General features: G+C 38.9%; 1 protein-coding gene across 1 annotated transcript; it reads left to right on the top strand.

The window, feature by feature from the left end:
- Positions 1-17,920: 17,920 nt before the first annotated feature.
- On the top strand, positions 17,921-20,210 carry LOC106405764 (DELLA protein RGA2-like). The gene has a single exon (XM_013846302.3). The coding sequence runs from the start codon at positions 18,225-18,227 to the stop codon at positions 19,932-19,934; it is 1,710 nt and encodes a 569-aa protein (XP_013701756.1). The 5' UTR covers positions 17,921-18,224; the 3' UTR covers positions 19,935-20,210.
- The last annotated feature ends 2,165 nt before the right edge of the window (positions 20,211-22,375 follow it).

Here is a 22,375-nt window from a genome sequence, read left to right as displayed (position 1 = left end):
GGCAAAAGTAACCTAAAAGGCTATTGAAATTACAACTATCCCCTTGTGACCAAACAAAAAAACGGAATTTTTTTTACGTTTCTACCCCTCGCAAGTCGTCTGTTTAGACGATTTGAAAATAAGTCGTCCAGACGACTTAACTGAAAGTCGTCTGGACAGTTAGTCTTAAACATAATTTAAAAATTTTGTAAAAAATATTTTGATAAGTGAAAAATGGGAATTATGTAATTAACATATGTCTTAGGAGATATAAATTAAGATATAACAAATTTCAATTGTTTTCAGCATAGATGAGTGAAAGTAGTGAGTCATGATATTCTTTAGTTTATGTTTCATCAACATATGTTGTAGTATTGTATGTGTTCTTAGGGTTAGATTTTGGAAAGCATTAAAACCGTTTTTGAAAATTTTTAAAATTACTTATGCGTGTTCATTTCTGTGTATAGTAAACACTATTTAAGTATAATTTGATTTTATAACGTGGTTAGTTAGTTAATCTAGTCATTTTAGTTTAGGGGTTCATTTTAGGGTCTAGGACGACTTAATATTTTGTCGTCTGAAAACAGACGACTAAATATTAAGTCGTCTGTTGTACATTATCAGCCAGAATAAGTCGTCTAAACCGGACCAAACCTTAAAGTTTACCAATGTACTTTTAAAGCTAACCGGATTATTTACCCAATATATAAGGTGATTTTTTTTTTTGTTTCATTTTTCGCGAAATTCAGAAACCCTAACAGTTCTCTCTCAAAACCCTAACAGTTCTCTCTCAAAGGCGATTTCGAATTCCCACGATTTCCGAACAAACCATCGTTCTCAACGTCGGCTATCTATCTCACTTCATTCTCACCGTTGTCGCCGCAGCTTCTTCTAACCCTAGCGCCGCCGATTCCTCTAAACCCTAGCGCCGCCGATTCCTCTAAACCCTAGCGCCGCCGCTTCCACTATTTCCGAACAAACCGTCGCCCTCGCCACCGTGGTCACCAACGTTCTCACCGCCGCTTCCTCTAAACACTAGCGCCGCCGCTTCTTCTAAACCCTAGCGCCGCCGCTTCTTCTCTGTAAACCTTAGCGCCGTTTCTCTGTAAACCCTAACGCCGCTAAGTCATCAATCTCGAGGAAAAGATGAACATAAAACGTTGTCTCTATCAATTTACTCATTCTCACCGTTTCACGTTTATTTTTTCAGATCTATAACCGCAATGACGAGTACTCCAACTCCTTCTGCGACTGGAAGACTTGTAAGTAATTTAAGTCGTCCGGCTTTGTCTTCCAACTGGACGACTTAGTAGATGACTTAAATATAAGTCGTCCATTTGGAAGACTTTCCAGACGACTTAATTATAAGTCGTCTACTAAGTCGTCTGGACTTATATTGTTGTCTTTGATTATTTTGCAGACAAAAAGGATGGATATTCCAGAACTCCCCCGTAGGTTATACACATCAGGGGAAGAGCCAGAAGCCCACAATAGCATTTCGTATCATACGGATAACAGCAAGTTGCATACTGCTCTTAGGAAAGCTCTTACTGATGACGAATTTGAAGAGCTCAAGGAGTCGAGTTTGGGAGTTTTCATCAAGTTCAAGGAGCAGGGATTTGGTTGGGCTTCAAGGCTGGTTCACTACATGCTCAGTTTCAAGCTGGACATTAAGAAGAAGTATGAGATGTGGTCTCTCGTTGGTCCAGAACCTTTGAGGTTTTCACTGTTAGAGTTTGAAAACCTCACTGGTCTAAACTGCGAGTACATCGAGGACCTTGAGACACCAAAATGTGACGTTACCCCAGAGATGGTTTCTTTCTGGGGGATGCTGGGAGTTCATCTGGAAGCTGGGCCAACTACTGATCAGATAATAGCAGCACTGAAGAGATGCGGGGATTGGTCCAGGGAAGATCGCAAGCGGCTCGCGTACCTCTCCATCTTCACTGGATTCATTGAAGGGAGAAAGTTTTCAACCGCTACACGATCTACTCTGGCAAGGCTAGTGATGGATTTAGAACGGTTTGAGAATTATCCATGGGGGAGAGTCGCGTTTAAGGTGCTGATGGACTCTTTGTGGAACAAAGAAATTGCTGGCTGTTACACCGTGGATGGGTTTATACAAGTTCTTCAAGTCTGGACGTACACAGCTATGCCGGAATTGGGTGCTAGTATTGGTGGTCCCAGAGCAGACAGTCCGTCTCCACCGATACTGGCTTACGAGGGCAGCAGAGGCCGCAGATCAATGAAAGCTGCTATCTTGAGTCAGGTATTTACTTCAATCCAAAAGACTGCGCAGACGACTTATTATAAGTCGTCTGGAAGGTCGTCCAGCTTGACGACTTATCGGACGACTTATAATAAGTCGTCTGGAAAGTCTTCCCAGCTGGACGACTTATCGGACGACTTAATTAAGTCGTCTGGAAAGTCTTCCATCTGGACGACTTATTAGACGACTTATAATAAGGCGTCTGGAAAGTTTTCCCAGCTGGACGACTTATCGGACGACTTAATTAAGTCGTCTGGAAAGTCTTCCATCTGGACGACTTATTAGACGACTTATTATAAGTCGTCTGGAAGGTCTTCCATCTGGACGACTTATTAGACGACTTATAATAAGGCGTCTGGAAAGTCTTCCCAGCTGGACGACTTATCGGACGACTTAATTAAGTCGTCTGGAAAGTCTTCCATCTGGACGACTTATTAGACGACTTATTATAAGTCGTCTGGAAGGTCTTCCAGCTGGACGACTTAGTAGACGACTTATAATTAAGTCGTCTATTTAGTATTTTTTTTCAAATATCTAACTCGATTCTTCTATTTACTGCAGACCCGCGTGATCAACTTTGTTGAGAAGGACATTAGTGAAATGTGGCCAAAATGGGACTCTGAGGTTGAGGACCTGCCCGCGGAGAACATCATTAAAGTCATGTATGAGCGGAGACCGTGGAAGTGGACCATGGATTGCTGGGAAGTCACTGGTACTAAGGTCAATACAAAACCTAAGGTTGTGACTCCATCGAAGAAGGCCAAAGAGATGGTTGTGTTGGAGGAGGAGGAGGAGGAGGAAGACAATCCAAGACCTCGGAAGAAAGCTCGTAAAGAGGCTCCTGAAGAGGCTAGAGAGAGAAGAGGCTAGAGGGGTGACCAGAGAGGAGTTGGAAATTATGTTCAAGGGCGTAGCTGAGGCTATGAAAAAAGGGTTTAATAAGTGCATGAGGGAGTTTAGGAAGTTGTCTGATAGATTGGAAGCTGTGGAGAAGAAGGTTGGTGTCACCAATCAGGCTACCCCTCCACCTCTAACCAATCAGGCTACCCCTCAAGATAAACAGCCTACCCCTCTTGCCAAAGAAACCGGGGGTAGAAACAAACAGGCTACCCCTCATGCCAATGAAACCGTGGTTAGTAACCAGCCTCCTCCTCATCAAACCAAACAGCAGCCTCCTCCTCCTCAAAAGAAACAGCAGCAGCCTCCTCCTCTTCAAAAGAAACAGCCTCCTCCTCAAAAGAAACAGCCTCCTCAAATCAAAGATGTTAGTATCAAATCCAGGGTTAACTAGTTGTCCAGACGACTGTAAAAGTTGTCTGGACGACTAGTTGACCCTGGACGACTTAAACGTAAGTTGTCTGGACGACTAGTTGACCACGGAAGACTTAATTTTAAGTCGTCCAGGGTCAACTAGTCGTCCAGACAACTTTTATTTAAGTCGTCCAGGGTCAACTAGTCGTCCAGACAACTTTTATTTAAGTCGTCCAGGGTTAACTTGTGTGCAACTTTTATTGCAGAGATGGTTGCCGGAGGATACAGCAACCGAGGCGAACTCGGTAAATAAAGCAGATGGTGTCACCTCCAAAGAGATTGTTGCTGTCACTTCCACCGATCACCAACCGAGCCTCGCTTCCACAGATCAACAACCGAGCCTCGCTTCCACCGAGCCAAGCGATCCAGTTTCACAACCGAGCCTGGTTGTATTGGACAAGCGTGCAAAGAGTAAACGAGCGAAGAAACCTGCTCCTACTGTGAGATCTCCTTATATGGCAGAGAAAAAAAAAGATAAAGTGGCAGCCTATAATCCATTTCCGCCAGTAAACAAAGAAAAGTTGAAGGAACTCGCTGATTGGTTGAAAACTGATCCGTAAGTGATTGCTTTACCCATAATAGCTTGATTTAGTCGTCCAAAACTGATTGCTTTTTTGTTTGCAGTCATTATTTAACTAAGATCGAGGACAAACCACGTACATCACCAACAAGGTGGTACCACTTCCTCCGGACAGCCAGAGGATGGCTGGAAGACTGCGTAAGTCTTCTGCACACGATTTAAGTCGTCTACAAAGTCGTCCAAGTAGACTACTTTCCAGACGACTTAAAGATAAATCGTCTGGAAAGTCGTCTACTTGGACGACCACGTAGACGACTTAAATATAAGTCGTCTTCGTCTGGTAACTTCTAACTTGTTATATTTAATATGCAGCATATAGATGCTTGGATTAATGTGCTAAGGCAGAGGTATCAGGAGAACCCACAAGCTTTCAGGAGCGAGCGAATGTGCTTCCTGGATCACAACTTTTCTCAGTCTTGGAGAGAGCAGTATCAGCTCTTCAAAACATCGGAACCTGATCACAAAGGTTTAGGAAGAGTTCTACCTGGTGGGGCGTCGTATTTTTATGACGGATCAATACCTTCATTTTGCCAATCAAACAAGAAGTGGGGGGAGGACATTGATGATATCTATGCGCCAGTGAACTTGGACGACAAGCATTGGGTTGCTATTTGGATATCGATCCCTAAGAGGCACATAGTCGTCTGGGACAGCATACCTTCATCTAGTGTACCAGACGCATGGGATGCGATAATGGAGCCTTTTCTCCAGATGGTCCCTTATCTGCTTGTTGAGTGCGCAGCCACCGACGAAATGCGGGTCAAATACGGGTTGGAGCCATACACATATGAGAGACCGCTGAAAGGTGTACCCACGGCCAACAATGGTGATTGTGGCGTGTACACTGTAAAGTACATTGAATGTCATGCGCTCGGGGGCTCCTTTGACCCTAAAGACTTTGCTAGGTGCAACGCGAAGAAAATGAGGGATAATATGGCGGTGGATATATGGAAGGAGCTTGTTGATCAGCATCTGAAAGAAAATGTGGATGGTGATAAGTTCGTGGGCATGTATGATTAGATTTGTATTTGAACATGATTTTTTAACATGATTTTTGTATTTGAACATGATTTTTTAACATGATTTTTGTATTTGAACATGATTTTTTAACATGATTTTTGTATTTGAACATGATATAAGTTGTCTGGAAGAAATAAGTCGTCTGGAAGGTTTTCCAACTGGACGACTTACAAATAAGTCGTCTAGAAGGTTTGGACGACTTATTATAAGTCGTCTGGAAGGTTTTCCAACTGGACGACTTACAAATAAGTCGTCTAGAAGGTTTGGACGACTTGAAGGGATAGTAGAAGGTAGTCTAAAAATAAAATACACTTGAAGGGATAGTAGAAGGTCGTCTAAAAATAAAATACACTGGACGACTTAGTAGAAGGTCGTCTAAAAATAAAATACACTTGAAGGGATAGTAGAAGGTCGTCTAAAAATAAAATACACTGGACGACTTAGTAGAAGGTCGTCTAAAAATAAAATACACTGGACGACTAAATATTTAGTCGTCTGGACGGGTAATCAAGACGGGACGACTTAAATTTAGGTCGTCTGGACAACTAGTCAACTGGTTGTGTACATTGTGGTTTCGTATGGCCAGTTTCCTTGCAGTTTGAGCATCTCCGTGCCCTGTGTTTCTTCCTGGGTTTGTGTCCTCTCATCCTAGATAGCTCCAACCAAGATTGCCATCTTGATTTCTTCGGTCTCCCCCGACCACGCTTTAGTTCTGGAGGAAAGCATTCTCGTTCCTCAATATGTTGTGACACGATAGGATATATATTCTCTGAGTATCCTGCATACAGATAATTCTTTGAGTACAGTGGACATACAAGTGTGGAGATATGCAAACCAGCATGTATTCCAGCAGCTATAGCATGAGAGCAAGGTATTTTCTCCACTCCATAGACACCACAATCACACTTTGCATGTTCCAAATCAACCACACAGTCCATTTTGCCACCTTTGACAAAGAAATGCCATCCATCAATTGGTTCGACCGTCATCATACCCGCTATCTCTTCTCGAACAGCAAGCAAGTATTCAACAGCCCGGCTATGTTCAGTTGTGAGACTCAAAGCATCTTGTCTCCTTTTCCAATACCATTTTCCTAACTTCTGCCTTATGAACTCCAGCAGGAACGTAATCGGAAATCCTCTTGCTCGCTTCAGTGCGGAATTAATAGATTCAGCAATGTTGCTTGTTTTTATGTTGAACCTGTTCCCCTTACAATAAACCCTTGACCATAGCCTGACGTCGGCTTTCTCCAAATACGTTGCAAGTTCCGGGTTTGCACTCCGTATCTCAGCCATGTACCGGTCAAAATCGTAAACCGTGTGAGCATAAGCAGCCCCTTTCACCAAGTACATGAGATGTTTCCCTTTAAACTTTTTGACAATGTTATCTTGAAGGTGATAATAACATATTCCTCGGGTTGCCCAAGGAAACACCTTATCACACGCACTTTTAATGGCCTTGTGCCGGTCGGAGACTATCACCAGAGGCTTGTCATGAGATATACAACTAGCCAATTTTGTGAAAAACCATTCCCAAGAAGGTATATCTTCCTCATCCACGATCCCAAAAGCCAATGGGAATATCTGAAAATTGCCATCTTGTGCGGCTGCAACTAACATAGTTCCTCCATACTTTCCACTTAGGTGAGTTCCATCCACCACAATGACCCTTCTCTGATACTTAAAACCTTTGATAGAAGCTCCAAAAGAGAGAAATAGATACTTAAATCTTTTCATAGAATCAAGTTCTATCGCCGTGATAGAATCAGGATTTGCAATGGAGATTTGCTCGAGATATGATGCCAGACGCGAATACCCTTCTTCTGCTGATCCTCTCACCAATCTTTGTGCATATAACAGTGCTCTGTATGAAGTGGTGTAATCAAGCGCCATGCCAAACATGTTCCTCATTGCATCAGTGATATGCTGCGGAGTTATCCCATCAATGATTCCAACACGATCAATGAAAAGACTACCTACATACTTCGGAGTACAGTGTCTCCGCTGAGCGATTCGGTCTCCCGCTGAGCATAAATGTTTTTCCACATACTTTGTTACCCAAAACGTGTTTGTCCCATGTTTGACACTCGCTCTGACCTTCCATCCACAATAGCTAACCGGACATGTTGCCACAACGAGAGTTTTCGTTGATTTGTATAATCTGAAAGAAAACTTACCCCTCACTGCTGCCAACCGCAGCTCTGAAAGCAGTGCACCCTTGCTAACAAAACTCTGGTTGACATAGATGGTACCATTCGATTTTCCTCCTTCAATAGCATTTGTCTTAGCATATGCCTTTTGGATTTCTTCAAAACAAATATTATCATCATCTTCCTCGTCCTCATCTGGAACCTTTCCATAAAGACTGTAATCCCCACCATTCTGATCCGTTTCACCAACAATAGAATTATCAGCATCCTCCTCCCCATTTTCCTCCTCCCCATCTTGATTTTCATCTTCAACAAACTCATTATCACCAACATCTTCATCATCACCACCAACATCTTCTTCCCATTCACCAGCTTCATCATTATCACCAACATCTTTTTCCCATTCACCAGCTTCATCAATATCCCTTTTCTCTGAAACCGTTTCGACCTTGCTGCGGCTTGATACACAAAGACATACTCTATGGGTTTTGAGTATCTCCAGCAAGTTTCGAACTTGTCTATCACTTGTAACATGAATGGGAAGACTGCCTGGAGCCATCATCATTTCTGCTGGTAATGAGTAGCTAATCTCCACACTCACTGTTCTCATGTCCAGGTTATAATCTTCTTGAGCCATTGCAACAAGTTCAGCATGTGTTGAATCTTCATTCAATAAAAACAATCTTGCTCCTTTGAGATCATCAACCACAAAATCCCAACGGAAATCTCTCAACAACCATTCTCCATACACTGCATGTAACTGAAAAATCATCTGCAAATATTCAAAATAAAACACATTAGTAAACATAGAGAAAATGAAGAAGTTCAATAAACATTGCCGCAGACGACTTAGCATTAAGTCGTCCAGAAGACTTAAAGGTAAGTCGTCTAAAGAGGTCACTTTTGCAATTGAAAATTAAAAGGGACGACTTAATTCTAAGTCGTCCGGCTTTGTTTGTTAAAAAAAAAACTTCAGACGACTTATATATAAGTCGTCTACGAGAAACGGGCTAGTTTTGCATTTGACCGAATCGTGTCAGATCTTTGACTATTTCTGGACGACTTATAATTCAGTCGTCTCTGGGAAAGTTAAAATTTCAATATTTTATGAAAACTTGACGACTTACGTGTAAGTCGTCCTAAGGTTAGTTTTGTAATTGAAAAATAAAACTTGAAATTTAACTTTCTCCAGACGACTTAGATGAAAGTCGTCCAGCTAAACGACTTAATTTAAGGTCGTCCGGGATAAGCAAGGTTTGACCAGAAAATTGGGAAAAATTCTGGACGACTTTGCTTTCCCCGGACGACTTTAAATTAAGTCTTCTGGAGGGACGACTTTATATTAAGTCGTCTGGTTAAAGTTAAATTATGAAGTTTTATTTTTCAATTACAAAACTAACCTAGGACGACTTACACGTAAGTCGTCAAGTTTTCATAAAATATTAAAATTTTAACTTTCCCAGAGACGACTGAATTATAAGTCGTCCAGAAATAGTCAAAGATCTGACACGATTCGGTCAAATGCAAAACTAGCCCGTTTCTCGTAGACGACGTATATATAAGTCGTCTGGAGTGTTTTTTTTAACAAACAAAGCTGGACGACTTAATTTAAGTCGTCCGTTTGACCAGAAGACTCATCAGTAAGTCTTCTACATACAGATGACTTACTAGTAAGTCTTCTACGCGAACAGATCTTGAAAAAAAATTCAAATTCGTACCTTAAACTAGGTGAGATGACTTCGTTTGCACACAGGGTCTTCTCCAACCACCCAGAACCTCAAACGAAAGCAACCGTAAGTAAAAACGAAAGAAATATGGCTCTGTCAACCATAGCCCATATTTTGAATCAAAAGCTTGAGTTTTTTGGATGAATATAGAGAGAAAGTGAAAGAAATGTTGTTTTTAGTTCATAACAATTGAAACAGAGAGAGTGTAAAGAGATTTACGTGCATTAAAGGGCATTAAAAGCTCCAAACAGTTCGTACAAGGTTGTTGCCACTATTCATTGCAGTGGCAATATTGTAAATACTTGAAGAAGATGAGGTTGAGACAGTAAAGAAGCCATTTTCGAAAAAAAAAAAAAAAAATGTTAATGGCATTTTCGTAGATAAAATGCAGGTGTGGGGTTAAAATCTCAAAAAAAAAAGGAGTCAAAAGAAAAGGTTAGTTTTCTGTTTGACTCCAAGTTTTGAGTCACTTTTGCAAAAAGCCCTACTTTTATTGCTTTCATAACACTTCCCCTTGGGAACCGATGTCACTATCCATTCTCGCTTAACGTCTTTGTTGCCTCGTTAAAAACCTTTCTTGTAAAACCCAATGGGAAAAACCTAGTAAGGTAAAAAGAGTACAACCACGTAAGCTCCCCCTCGAATAAGCGGTCATAGATCCTTCTGATGACGCATTCCAATGTAATGGATGTGTTTTTTGAATACTGAAGTCGGAAGTGATTTTGTGAAGAGGTCAGCTGCATTGTCGCATGATTGGACATATCTTACTTCAATCTCTTTCTTCTTCACGAGCTCTTGAGTGTATGAGAAAAACTTCGGATGAATATGCTTCGTTCTATCACTTTTGATATATCCGTCCTTTGTTTAAGCAACACATGCTGCATTATCTTCATATAGAATAGTTGGCTCTATATTTTCGTCAATTCCGCTGCTTGAACAGATGTGTCGGCTTATTGATCTTAGCCATACACATTCTCTACTTGCTTCATGGAGTGCAATGATCTCAGCATGATTTGAAGAAGTAGTCACGAGCGTTTGTTTCTGAGAACGCCAAGATATAGCAGTGCCTCCGACCGTGAAAACGTATCCTGTTTGTGATCGGGCTTTGTGTGGATCTGAAAGATATCTTGCATCTGCAAAACCAACCATTTGACCTTTTGAACTTTTAGGATCAAACAAGCCTAAATCAATGGTCCCTTGGAGGTAACGAAAAACATGTTTAATTCCATTCCAATGTCTTCGAGTTGGAGATGAGCTGAATCTTGCTAAAAGATTCACAGCAAATGATATATCAGGCCGTGTACAATTTGCAAGGTACATCAGCGCTCCAATTGCACTTAGATATGGTACTTCCGGACCAAGTATCTCTTCTTTCTCCTCAGGTGGTCGAAATGGATCACTTTCAATATCAAGTGACCTAACGACCATCGGGGTGCTAAGGGGAGTTGATTTATCCATGTTAAATCGTTTCAACACTTTTTTAGTGTATGTGGATTGATGCACAAATATACCATTTTGTGAATGTTCTATTTGTAGGCCAAGACAATACTGTGTCTGTCCAAGATCTTTCATCTCAAATTTTCCTTTGAGATAATCTGATCCCTTTTGTATTTCCTTTTGAGTTCCGATAATGTTAATATCCTCAACATATACCGCGATTATTACAAATCCGGATATTGTTTTCTTGATGAAAACACATGGGCATACAGGATCATTCACATATCTTTATTTTATTAGATGATCACTGAGACGATTATACCGCATACGTCCAGATTGCTTTAACCCATATATTGATCTTTGGAATTTTATTGCACATAACTCTTTAGGTTTGGAACTTAATGCTTCTGGCATTTTAAATCCATCAGGAACTTTCATGTAGATATCAATATCTAATGATCCATATAGATAAGCTGTAACAACATCCATGAGACGCATCTCTAGATTTTAATCAGCTACTAGACTCATCAGGAATCTAAACGTGATTGCATCCATAACTGGAGAGTATGTTTCTTCATAATCGATTCCAGGTCTTTGAGAAAAACCTTGAGCCACTAGATGAGCTTTGTATCTCGTAACCTCATTTTTCTCATTTCGCTTTCGAACGAAAACCCATTTGTACCCAACTGGTCTCACATCTGCAGGTGTGAGCACAATAGATCCACATACTTCTCGTTTATTAAGCGAATCAAGTTCAGCTTGTATTGCATTTTTCCATTGTTCCCAATCATGTCTCCTTTGACATTCATAGACAGATTTTGGTTCTGGATCATCGATTTCTTCATTTATTTCACTTGACACAATATATGAGAAAGCATCATCAAGATCATTTTGTTCATTTCTATTCCATATCCTTTTATTATAGATGTAGTTGATAGAAATTTCATGATTACTTTCCGACTCATGATGCTCAACTTTCTCAGTATCCTCATTATTTGTTTCTTCCAAAATACTTTCTGCTATTTTGGATGTGTCATTTACCTTGACATCCTTTTGTTTTCTAGGATTTTTATTCTTAGAACCAAGAATCAGCAGGTCTGCCACGCTGCAGGCGTGTTTTAGACTCTCGTGTGTCGTCCGCTTTTCCTTGCTCATTTGATATTTTGATACAAGCAGGAGCATTCACGGCTGGTATATGAGATTTAGTTACCGTCTTGGTATCCGCAAATGCATCAGGTAGCTGATTAGCTATACTCTGTAAATGCATGATTCGTCAAACTTCTAGTTCAGACTCTTTAGTAGGAGGATCAAGATATAGTAATGAAGGTACACTCCATTTGATATCATTTTCTACATTTTTGTTTTCTCCCCCTAGAACTGGGAATACTTTCTCATCAAAATGACAATCGGCGAAACAAGCCGTAAAGACGTCACCAGTCTGTGGTTCTAGATATCGTATAATTGATGGAGAATCACAACCAATATATATTTCCAATCTTCTTTGTGGTCCCATCTTTGTACGTTGTGGTGGTGCTACATGCACATATACCGCACAACCAAAGATTCTAAAGTGGGAAATGTTTGGTTCTCGACCAAACGCTAACTGTAGTGGGGAATACTTATGGTATGCACTCGGTCTGATCCGAATGAGTGCTTCTGCATGCAAAATGGCATGTCCCCATACAAAGGTTGGAAGTTTTGATCTCATGATCAATGGTCTTGCAATCAATTGCAGACGCTTAATTAAAGATTAAGCCAAACCATTTTGCGTATGAACATGAGCAACCGAATGTTCAATTTCAATTCCCATTACCATACAATAGTCATTGAATGCTTGGGATGTGAATTCACCAACGTTGTCTAGTCTAACTCTTTTAATACTGTAATCAGGAAACTGTGCTCGCAGTTTGATTATCTGAGTTAGAAATCTCGCAAATGCCACATTTCGAGATGATAATAGACAAACATGTGACCATCTTCTGGATGCGTCAATTAATACCATAAAATAGTGGAATGGTCCACAAGGTGGGTGTATAGGTCCACATATATCGCCTTGAATTCTTTCAAGGAACTTTGGTGATTCTTTATCGATTTTGGTTGGCGATGGCCTTACGATTAATTTTCCTAGAGAACATGCAACACATGTCATTTTATTACCTTGAGAAATCTCCTGGATTTTCAGTGAATGACCATGTGAACTTTCTATAATTTTACGCATCATTGTAGTGCCTGGATGGCCAAGGCGATCATGCCATAATGTGAACTCTTCTGGGTTCCGTTTTACTAAAAGATTTGATTCGATCTCATCGATATAAGTATGATGTAGTCCCGAAGGAAGTTCTGGAAACTTTTCTAATATGTGTTTTCTGCCACATTTCTCAGAAGTTACATACATGTATTTCTTTCCATCCTCAGTTGCAGACTGAGTATCATATCCGTGAAGATATATGTCTTTAAAACTCAACAAATTCCTTTTAGAACTTGGAGAATATAGAGCATTATTTATGGAAAATTTTGTTCCATTCGGCAAAGTAAAGTTTGCTTTACCAGTTCCTTCAATCACGTCTGCAGGACCTGATATTGTATTGACGACAATTCTTGTCGGTTTTATATCAGAGAAATATCTCTTTTGTCTCAGAATAGTGTGCGTTGTTCCACTATCTGGTATGCATATTTCACGAATCCGTTTCTTAGATTTTGCTCCATTATTCTGATCCATTTCTGAAACTATCATAAATATAAAAGGAAACATAAAATTCATTCATATAAGGAAAAACACAATAATTATATATTAATGTGACGTTAAAAACATCATTATTTGTTTAACAGGAAATGTAATAATTATACATGATAATATTGAAAACTATTCAATAGTCTTATTATAAGCATTTCGGCTCTCTTCAGGAGTAATCTAGTCTAGCTCATTAGCGAAGTCGGAGGCATCAAGGTACGATGTCCCTTCAAAGTTTTCAGTGAGGTTCACTTCTTTAGCTTTGCCTTTCGTGGACTCTTGATATAACTTACATAGATGTGAAGGAGTACGACAGGTACGGGACCAATGTCCTTTACAGCCACATCTGTAACACACTGTCTCACGCTTCTGGGTGGTATCCTCTTGAGTTTTTTTACCCTTGGAAACTTGCCCGGGTCTAACCCACTTGTTAGATCCCCTCCATTTAGGATTGTAAGTTTTTCCACGTTTGTTGTTGAAACGGCGGCCATGACCTCGATTGGCCTGGTTTCTCCTTTCCGAATTTTCTATCGCCGTAGCATTCACTTCAGGGAATGCTTTGGCTCCCGTAGGTCAGGAATTGTGGTTTTTGATCAAGAGCTCATTGTTCTTTTCAGCTAACATGAGCGCAACCATCAATTCAGAAAATCTCGTGTATCCGCATTTTCTGTAAATTTCGGGCAAGAAGTGAAGCTGTTTGTGGAAAGTGATATATGTTTTATTCATCATTTCTGCCTCAGAGACAGGATTACCACAATACTTCAGGAGTGCAACTATCCGCAGGATAGCGGAATTGTAATCCTCAACCTTCTGAAAATCTTGGAACCTTAGATTTTTCCACTCTTCTAGAGCGTGAGGAAGGTTGATTTGTCTCTGGTTATCGAACCTTTCTTTTAAAGTTTGCCACAGTTCAACTGGGTCCTCGACGTTTGCATAGTCGTGTGTTAGATTTTCATCTAAATGCTTCTTCAGGAAGATTATCGCTTCGGCTATATGCTCGGATGGTGATTTGTTACCGATTACAATTGTTTCGGTTATCTTTTTCATCACCAGGTATGGTTTCACGTTTGTGACCCATCCGGCGTAATTTTCGCCAGTTATTTTTAATGCCGGGAACTGGAGTTTCTCGATGTTTGCCATTTGAATTTCTAAAGCACATAAATAAAAATTATTAGAATATTATTAATATTAAAATGAACCGTTTACATTAATCATGCAAGCAATTACAAGGAGAAGCGATGTAAAGAAAATTAAACTGATATTCATCTTAAATTCACTCTGAGTAAATTCTCTAACGAATAAACCATAAATAGAAACACAAATAAAAATGGCACATAAAAACAAAAGTGCGCGAATCATCTTTCTTGAAATGAAAAAATCGGAGGAGAGCGATTTGAAATTTTTTTGAGAGAAGATGAAATGTTTTGGATGATGAAATAGAGTGAAAATGAGTTATATTTATAGATGAAAATCACTGTTCATGACCGTTTGAGAAAGAGAAAATTTTTGAAATTTTTTTTTTTTTGTGACCGTTAGTGATAAATTGAGTGCACCAAAAATCAGTCTGAAAATATTGTATTAAACGGTCAATCAAATCTATAAAATTTCATAAAAATTAATAAAAGTAAAAATTATGGCAACAAATCATGCGACGGTTCAGCCGGTCAATGCAGAGTAATAAATTATATGGCGGCTCGGCCGACCAATTAACAATAAATAGAATATAAGGCGGCTCGGCCGACCAATTAACAAACAAAATATAAGGCGGCTCGACCGACCAATAAATTAATTAAATTATTAATAAATAATATAGGTGGTATTCCGACCATTTTAACATGATATAAATAATCGTAGAGACGGTATACCGACCATTATAGCATGGTATAAATGATACAAATAAATTTTACCAAAACTGAGAACGATCGTGCTGATAACGTGTTATAAAATAACTTATGATTTTATAGTATTGAGAAATGTAAATAAGGGTAAAATTTTATACCCGTAAGAGAAGATAACACTGATAATAAGAGATGATGTGTTATTAGAAGGAGAATGAATAGTGTCTTACAAACGATCGAAAAAATCGTTTATATAGAAATGAAAAAGTAAAATTACTGTGAAAATAGTGCAGCGGGCCCAGGGCCGGCCCTGGGCCAAGCCCAATGAAACATTCGCCTTGGGTCCCCAAAAATTTTGAATTTTTTTTATATGTAAATAGACCCCTAATTTGTAAAAAAAAAATTTTTAGGCCCCAAAATTTTGAAACTTTTACTAAATGGTCTTGGGCCTCCAAACTCTCAGGACCGGCCCTGAGCGGGCCCTATATCTTTTTATATTTTTAAAGATGACTGTTACTTTTATTGCTTTCATACCATAATTAATAATATTATGAGTAAATTTCAGAATGGAAAGTATCAACAAAAATGTGAACCATATAAAAATAGCAAGAAAGTGACGTAACATCACATTATAACATGTAAACCATCAAAGTTAGAAAGGATAGAGATCAAAAATAAAAAAGGACGAACAAAAGAAAAAGGAATCCGTAAAAACGGCCGTCAACGGAAGCAGACTCACGGCCTACGGGTTAGATCTTAGTAAATAGTACACGTGTATGAATCACATGGATAGTAGGGACCAAAAATTCGAACGGCGTACATTTACTGAAAGCAATACCCTTCGATGGATTATGGGTCCTCTACACGTGGAGCCATCACGTGCTGTCAGTTCGTGTTTCCCGAAGGGTACGAATATTTATTTAATAAATTCTATTTTTAACATCTGATATTGAAGCAGGCCGTTAATGACGGCGTTAAGCAATGACTTAGACACTGACGGACGTGGCCGTTATTATGCTTAAAACCGGGTTTTCTTGTCGCTCAATGTGTAGTTAAAATTGTCAATTGCTCGAGCGATAATAGTGAAAATTTACTATATTTAATTACCGCGGAAATAATTTGCATTACTAGCAAAACGTGATTTAAAAGCAGTTCAAATTACTAATGGTTCAAACTACCATTGTTTTTAACCCGGGAATACCCGAGTCATATGGAACTAATTGCAAGTAGTTATAAAATTAGAGGCTCCCTACTTATATTATTGAACCTTCAGACAAAATGTTATGGATTACATATGTTTATGTGTATTTATATATTATCTAGTTTTTTGTTGTCTTCGTAAGTTCACAATGCTAGTTATATTATGTTTAGACTTTGACAGTAATAGTAGATTAGCATGTTCACTAAACTAAAATAGGTCTAACTAGACCTATTCATGTTTGATAAAGAAAAAAGATCCAGGATGATGATTTTATTCAAAACCTAATTAGTTTTGTCGAATCTTTAACGGGAGGATCCGTGAGTGATCGCTATTTTAATTGTACACATCTCGAAAATTAGAGAATAAATATATGCCTAATTCTTAAATAACTAAAACGACTCGAAAATTGAAACGCATGGGTCCGATGATTTTTCAAAACCCAATTGCAGAATATTTCCTTCCATTCATTAAGTTAGATATTTTTTTAAAAAAATATGTTTATAAAGATAATTTTTTTGTATTTTCTATGAAAATGTTGTGATTTAAAAAAAAAATTAATTGATTTTATTAAATTACTATTAGTTAAAAATTATTAAAAATTACAGAAAACTTTACATTTATTATAATGATTTAATGTGTTTTTAATATATGTGAAAACAGTACAAAATCTTGTAGTATTACTGAATTTACACATATTGAATATATATACATTATGATTTATTGAATTTATACATATTGTGGGAATTACTGTTGTTGTAACCAAAAACTACTTTTATTTTTCTGATTGTACGCATTTTTAGATTGATGTTTTCGATAGCCTGTGTTAATAAATTTGCTGGAAAGTTAATAAGGAAATCAGACTGTGAAATTATTTTACTTAACTCAAACCCCGAGACATGGTTGGTTGAATTATTATTCCAATTGGGACCTAAAACAGTATCATGAACTGAGTTCAGCTTTTAAGTCAATTTTAATTATACACTGGAAAAGCATCTTCAGTTCTCCATCAAAAGAATCAACCAAAAAAGACCCCAAAATCTGTAGTATTTTAAAGATTTGACAAAAGGTTAATGATTCTCATTCTTCTTGGTACAAATTTTCAACATTTAAACAAAGTATTACAAAACCCAAAATATAATACTCTCTCCGCTTCTATTGTAAATAGTTTATCCGCTTCTATTGTAAATAGTTTAAGAAAAATTCTTTTGTTTTAAAATGTAAGTAGTTTCCAAATATATAGATAATTTTTATATTTATTGGATATAGTGTAACCAATCAAATAATATTATTTTTTTTATAATTAGTTGAACTAATTAATTAAATATTATTTTTTTTAAAGTATCAATTTTCTTAATATTAGTGTTTTAGTCTAAACTACTTGCATTATGAAATGGAGGAAGTAAAAATGTCGGTTTAAGATAACATTGCAGTAGATCCCGACTTTTTTACTAATCGGTCAAAATATATGACATATGAGCTACCACTGACAGCAACAATGAAAGCAAACAATCTAAAAAAAAAAAAAAAAAAGTAAACAATCTCTTCAAAATTTAATTCATTTTTTTTGTAACACCGTTTGTGTTTATTTTACCTTAACTATGTTGCAGTTATCGAACAACTATAAAAATATTTAATATTGTATATATTCTCAGCCTTATCGCTTTCGAGGTGTAGCTGTTAGCCCTCCTCTGGTACATGATTCATTGGTCGTCGAGCCCCATCACCACCATTCTTTTTTAGTATAAATTAATTTTCATTTTCTCTGGTAAATAAAATTCATCATTTATTTTTAGTATTCGTATAATCATCATTGAAGTTGTAGCAGAAGTGAAAAACAAAGCAATCCCCGATTGCTTAAGATTCCTCACCTAGTCACATGCTCCTCTTCTTCCTCACCCAAAAAAGAAAGCAAACCCTAGATCCAAGATCAGAGCCCAAACTCAGACCAAACTAGAGTTAAACTATCGAACTAAATCAGAGACATGAAGAGAGATCTCCATCAGTTTCAAGGTCCTCCTGATACTAGATTCCCCAACCACGGGACAGCGAACACCGGTTCCTCTTCTAAAGACAAGATGATGAAGGTTAAGGAAGAAGAAGACGGCGGAAACATGGATGAGCTTCTCGCTGTGTTGGGTTACAAGGTGAGGTCGTCAGAGATGGCGGAGGTTGCGTTGAAGCTAGAGCAGTTAGAGACCATGATGGGTAACGTTCAAGAAGATGGTTTATCTAATCTCGCGACGGATACTGTTCACTACAACCCGTCGGAGCTTTACTCGTGGCTTGATAACATGCTCACGGAGTTTAACCCGCCGCCGCCGGAGATAAACAACTCGTTTCTCGCCGGAGCTGGTGGTTCCGATTACGACCTCAAAGCCATTCCTGGAAACGCGATTTACGCGAGATCCAACCAGTTCGCGATAGATTCTTCCTCCTCGTCGAACCAAGCTGGTGATAACAGCCAGAGCACCAAGCGTTTGAAGTCATGCTCGAGCCCTGATTCGTTGGTTACAGGAACAACGGTAACAACCACAACTACTGAGTCAACTCGGTCCATGGTCCTGGTGGACTCGCAAGAGAACGGTGTGCGCCTAGTCCACGCGCTCATGGCCTGCGCGGAAGCTATCCAGAACAACGATTTGTCTATAGCGGAAGCTCTCGTCAAGCAGATTGGATTCTTAGCCGTGTCTCAAGCCGGAGCCATGAGGAAAGTGGCGACGTACTTCGCCGAAGCTCTCGCGCGGCGGATCTACCGCCTCTCTCCGCCGCAGACTCAGATCGATCACTCTCTCTCGGACACGCTCCAGATGCACTTCTACGAGACGTGCCCTTACCTCAAGTTCGCTCACTTCACGGCCAACCAAGCCATCCTCGAGGCTTTCGAAGGGAAGAAGAGAGTCCACGTCATCGACTTCTCCATGAATCAAGGCCTGCAATGGCCGGCGCTTATGCAAGCCCTTGCGTTGAGAGAAGGTGGTCCTCCTGTTTTCCGGTTAACCGGGATTGGTCCTCCGGCGGCGGATAACTCCGATCATCTCCATGAGGTTGGGTGTAAGTTAGCTCAGCTCGCGGAAGCGATTCACGTCGAGTTTGAGTATCGTGGCTTCGTGGCTAATAGCTTGGCCGATCTCGATGCTTCCATGCTTGAGCTTAGACCGAGTGAGATCGAAGCTGTGGCGGTTAACTCTGTTTTCGAGCTACACAAGCTCCTTGGCCGTACCGGTGGGATAGAGAAAGTTCTCGGCGTGGTGAAACAGATTAAACCGGTGATTTTCACGGTGGTTGAGCAAGAGTCGAATCATAACGGTCCGGTTTTCCTAGACCGGTTTACTGAGTCGCTGCATTACTATTCGACACTGTTTGATTCTTTGGAAGGTGTTCCCAGTAGCCAAGACAAAGTCATGTCGGAAGTTTACTTAGGGAAACAGATTTGCAATCTCGTGGCTTGTGAAGGACCAGACCGGGTGGAGAGACACGAGACGCTGAGTCAATGGGCTAACCGGTTCGGTACGTCCGGTTTTGCGCCGGCACATCTCGGGTCTAACGCGTTTAAGCAAGCGAGTATGCTTTTGGCTTTGTTTAACGGCGGCGAAGGTTATCTTGTGGAGGAGAATAATGGGTGTTTGATGTTGGGTTGGCATACTCGACCTCTGGTAACAACCTCCGCTTGGAAGCTATTGGCGGCGCACTGAGTGGACACGGAGACTAGGTTGGTGGCGGTATGGTGGGTTGACTCGGTTGTTTGAGTTTCAAAATCAGTGGACCGGTGATGAGATATGTTCGGACCAGACCAGAACCGAACTGTATCGAACCGTTTTGCCGTTTGTTTAATTTATTTTCACCTGTTTAAAATTCTTATATCTTTTTTGTTAGCTCGTTTTTAATTTATGCTTTTTGGGGTAAGTTAAATATGCAGAGTATGTATTTACTAAATGTTTTAAAATAATACTCCTTCCGTTTCATATTAATTATTAAGTGTCGTTTTAGAGAATTTTTTTCGTTACAAAATAAGTGTCGTTTTCGATTTTCAATGTAAAATTTATTAATTTTATGCAAAATTTATTTTTTTATTGGTTGAAATATGTTCAACTGTATAGGTAATAATATTTTTTTATAGGAAATGTACAAAATTAATTGTTTCCTTAATCTGTGTGTCGAAATCTAAAACGACACTTATAATGAAACAGAGAGAAAACTTCATTTTCATGCCAAAAAATCTCTTCACGACCAAAAACTAATTGTTTATCTTAATTACAAGTTTACAACGTATGCATAGGAAATTAATAACCGGTGATATTAGATACTTCATCGAATTAGATTTTTTAGTATTTTCACACATATTAAGAAAACACATTAAACAAGCATAATAAACATATTGTTTTCTGTAATTTTCAATTTTTAATAATTTTTAACTAATAGTAATTTAATAAAATTAATTAATTTTCTTGAAGTTATCAATTTTGGAAACACTGAAACAGATTTTTTTTTTTTTTTTTAAGTTTATTAAGGAACGGAGAGTATTTTAAACCTGTTATTAGTTTTTAAACGTGTTGTTGAGATAAGAACAAAGAGTACTAACTACGAAGATATACTTCAGCGTTTTTATACATGTCAAGTTTGGTATCAATTTTTGTTTCCCTTTATATATTTCTACTTTCTTTTTGGTTGCCATCGCAATATCAGATCAGGGAACGGGTCTCTTAATATTTACTGAAAAATGAAATTATGAGTTAGAGATATTATCTAATCTATAAATCAGCCTTCTAAATCCTATGTTTAATATTTTACCAATGTAACATTTTGTTTGTAGGGCTCTGTAACTTATTTAACGTTTTTTCTTCTTCTTTTTATAATGAATAAACAAACTTAGGCAGGACAGGTTCATACCCATAAATCATACGTACCATCTTTTAAAATCTAGAATCAGGTAGATGCATAGTCTATATGGAAAGTGCATAATACTATTTAAAATAGCCGGAACCATTTAAAATATAAGACGCTATTGTTATTATTTAAATAACCCACAAAACCCACACGTCATGAGCTCGATCGTCTAGAAAATATTCTGTGGTATTGTCTTTGAGTCATCAAGAGGAGAAGGGGTATTTCTCCTTCTACGGCTAAGTGCGGAAGATGGACCGAGTGTAACGAAGCCCACAGAAAGATGTTATGTGACCATTAGATAAGAGAAGCGAGTAAGTGAAGCACGTGGCGCGCGCGTGCTCTTGTTTCCTCTTTTGGACAAGATAAGTTCAAGAAGCAGAGCTGCTCTGTTCCATCTAAATGAAGAAGTTGGTTCAGAGGCACGCTTGAGGACCACTCTATCTTTGTCTACACGGCTACACGAGTTAAGTTAACAGAACTAAACTATGGTTGAGTTAAGAGGTTGTATGTGTATAAAACCTAAGTGATTCTAGTGGATTCCGGGCATCAGATCCCGGCGAGACGTAGGGCGAAGTAGAAGGGCCTGAACTCGTTAAACTTTGCTGTGTTCTGTTCTTATTAAAATCACAAACAAACTAAATATACACGAGAGACAAACACGAGAGAGAGAGAGAGAGAGATTTAAGACTTGATTAAACAAACATATTGAGCTTAAATCACAACAACTGGTATCAGAGCCAGGTTCTGTTCTCTGAGTTTCTTGCATTGTTCCGCACTCACGTTGAAGATGACTTCAGGAAAAATAGAAGTCGAGAAGTTTGATGGTGATGGAGACTATGTTCTTTGGAAGGAGAAGTTGTTGGCGCATTTGGATTTGTTGGGTCTTATGGAAGGCCTTGGAGAAGAGGAGGAGACAAGCACGGTGTCGGAAGATCCAGATCTTGCAAGTGGTGGAGGATCTGTAACTCCCGTCACAAAGGTCTCAGACTCAACGGAGAAAACTCTCAAGGAGAAGAGAGGGAAGGCTAGATCCACAATCATTTTGAGCGTTGAAAACCATATTCTGAGGAAGAAAGTGAAGGAGAAAACCGCTGCAGGTTTGCTAAGGATGCTTGACAACATGTTTATGGCTAAATCTCTTCCGAATCGTATATACCTGAAGCAAATGCTGTACGCATACAAGATGAGTGAAAGTATGTCGATCGAAGAGAACGTCAATGATTTCTTCAAGCTAATCTCAAATCTAGAA

The sequence above is a fragment of the Brassica napus genome, chromosome C9, assembly GCF_020379485.1.
Source record: "Brassica napus cultivar Da-Ae chromosome C9, Da-Ae, whole genome shotgun sequence".
Lineage (NCBI taxonomy): Eukaryota > Viridiplantae > Streptophyta > Magnoliopsida > Brassicales > Brassicaceae > Brassica > Brassica napus.
This window is presented reverse-complemented; position numbering and strand designations above follow the sequence as displayed.

What these genes read in the sequence shown, in the direction of transcription:
- LOC106405764 (XM_013846302.3), top strand. Translation starts at nt 18,225, where the DNA reads ATGAAGAGAGATCTCCATCAGTTTCAAGGTCCTCCTGATACTAGATTC.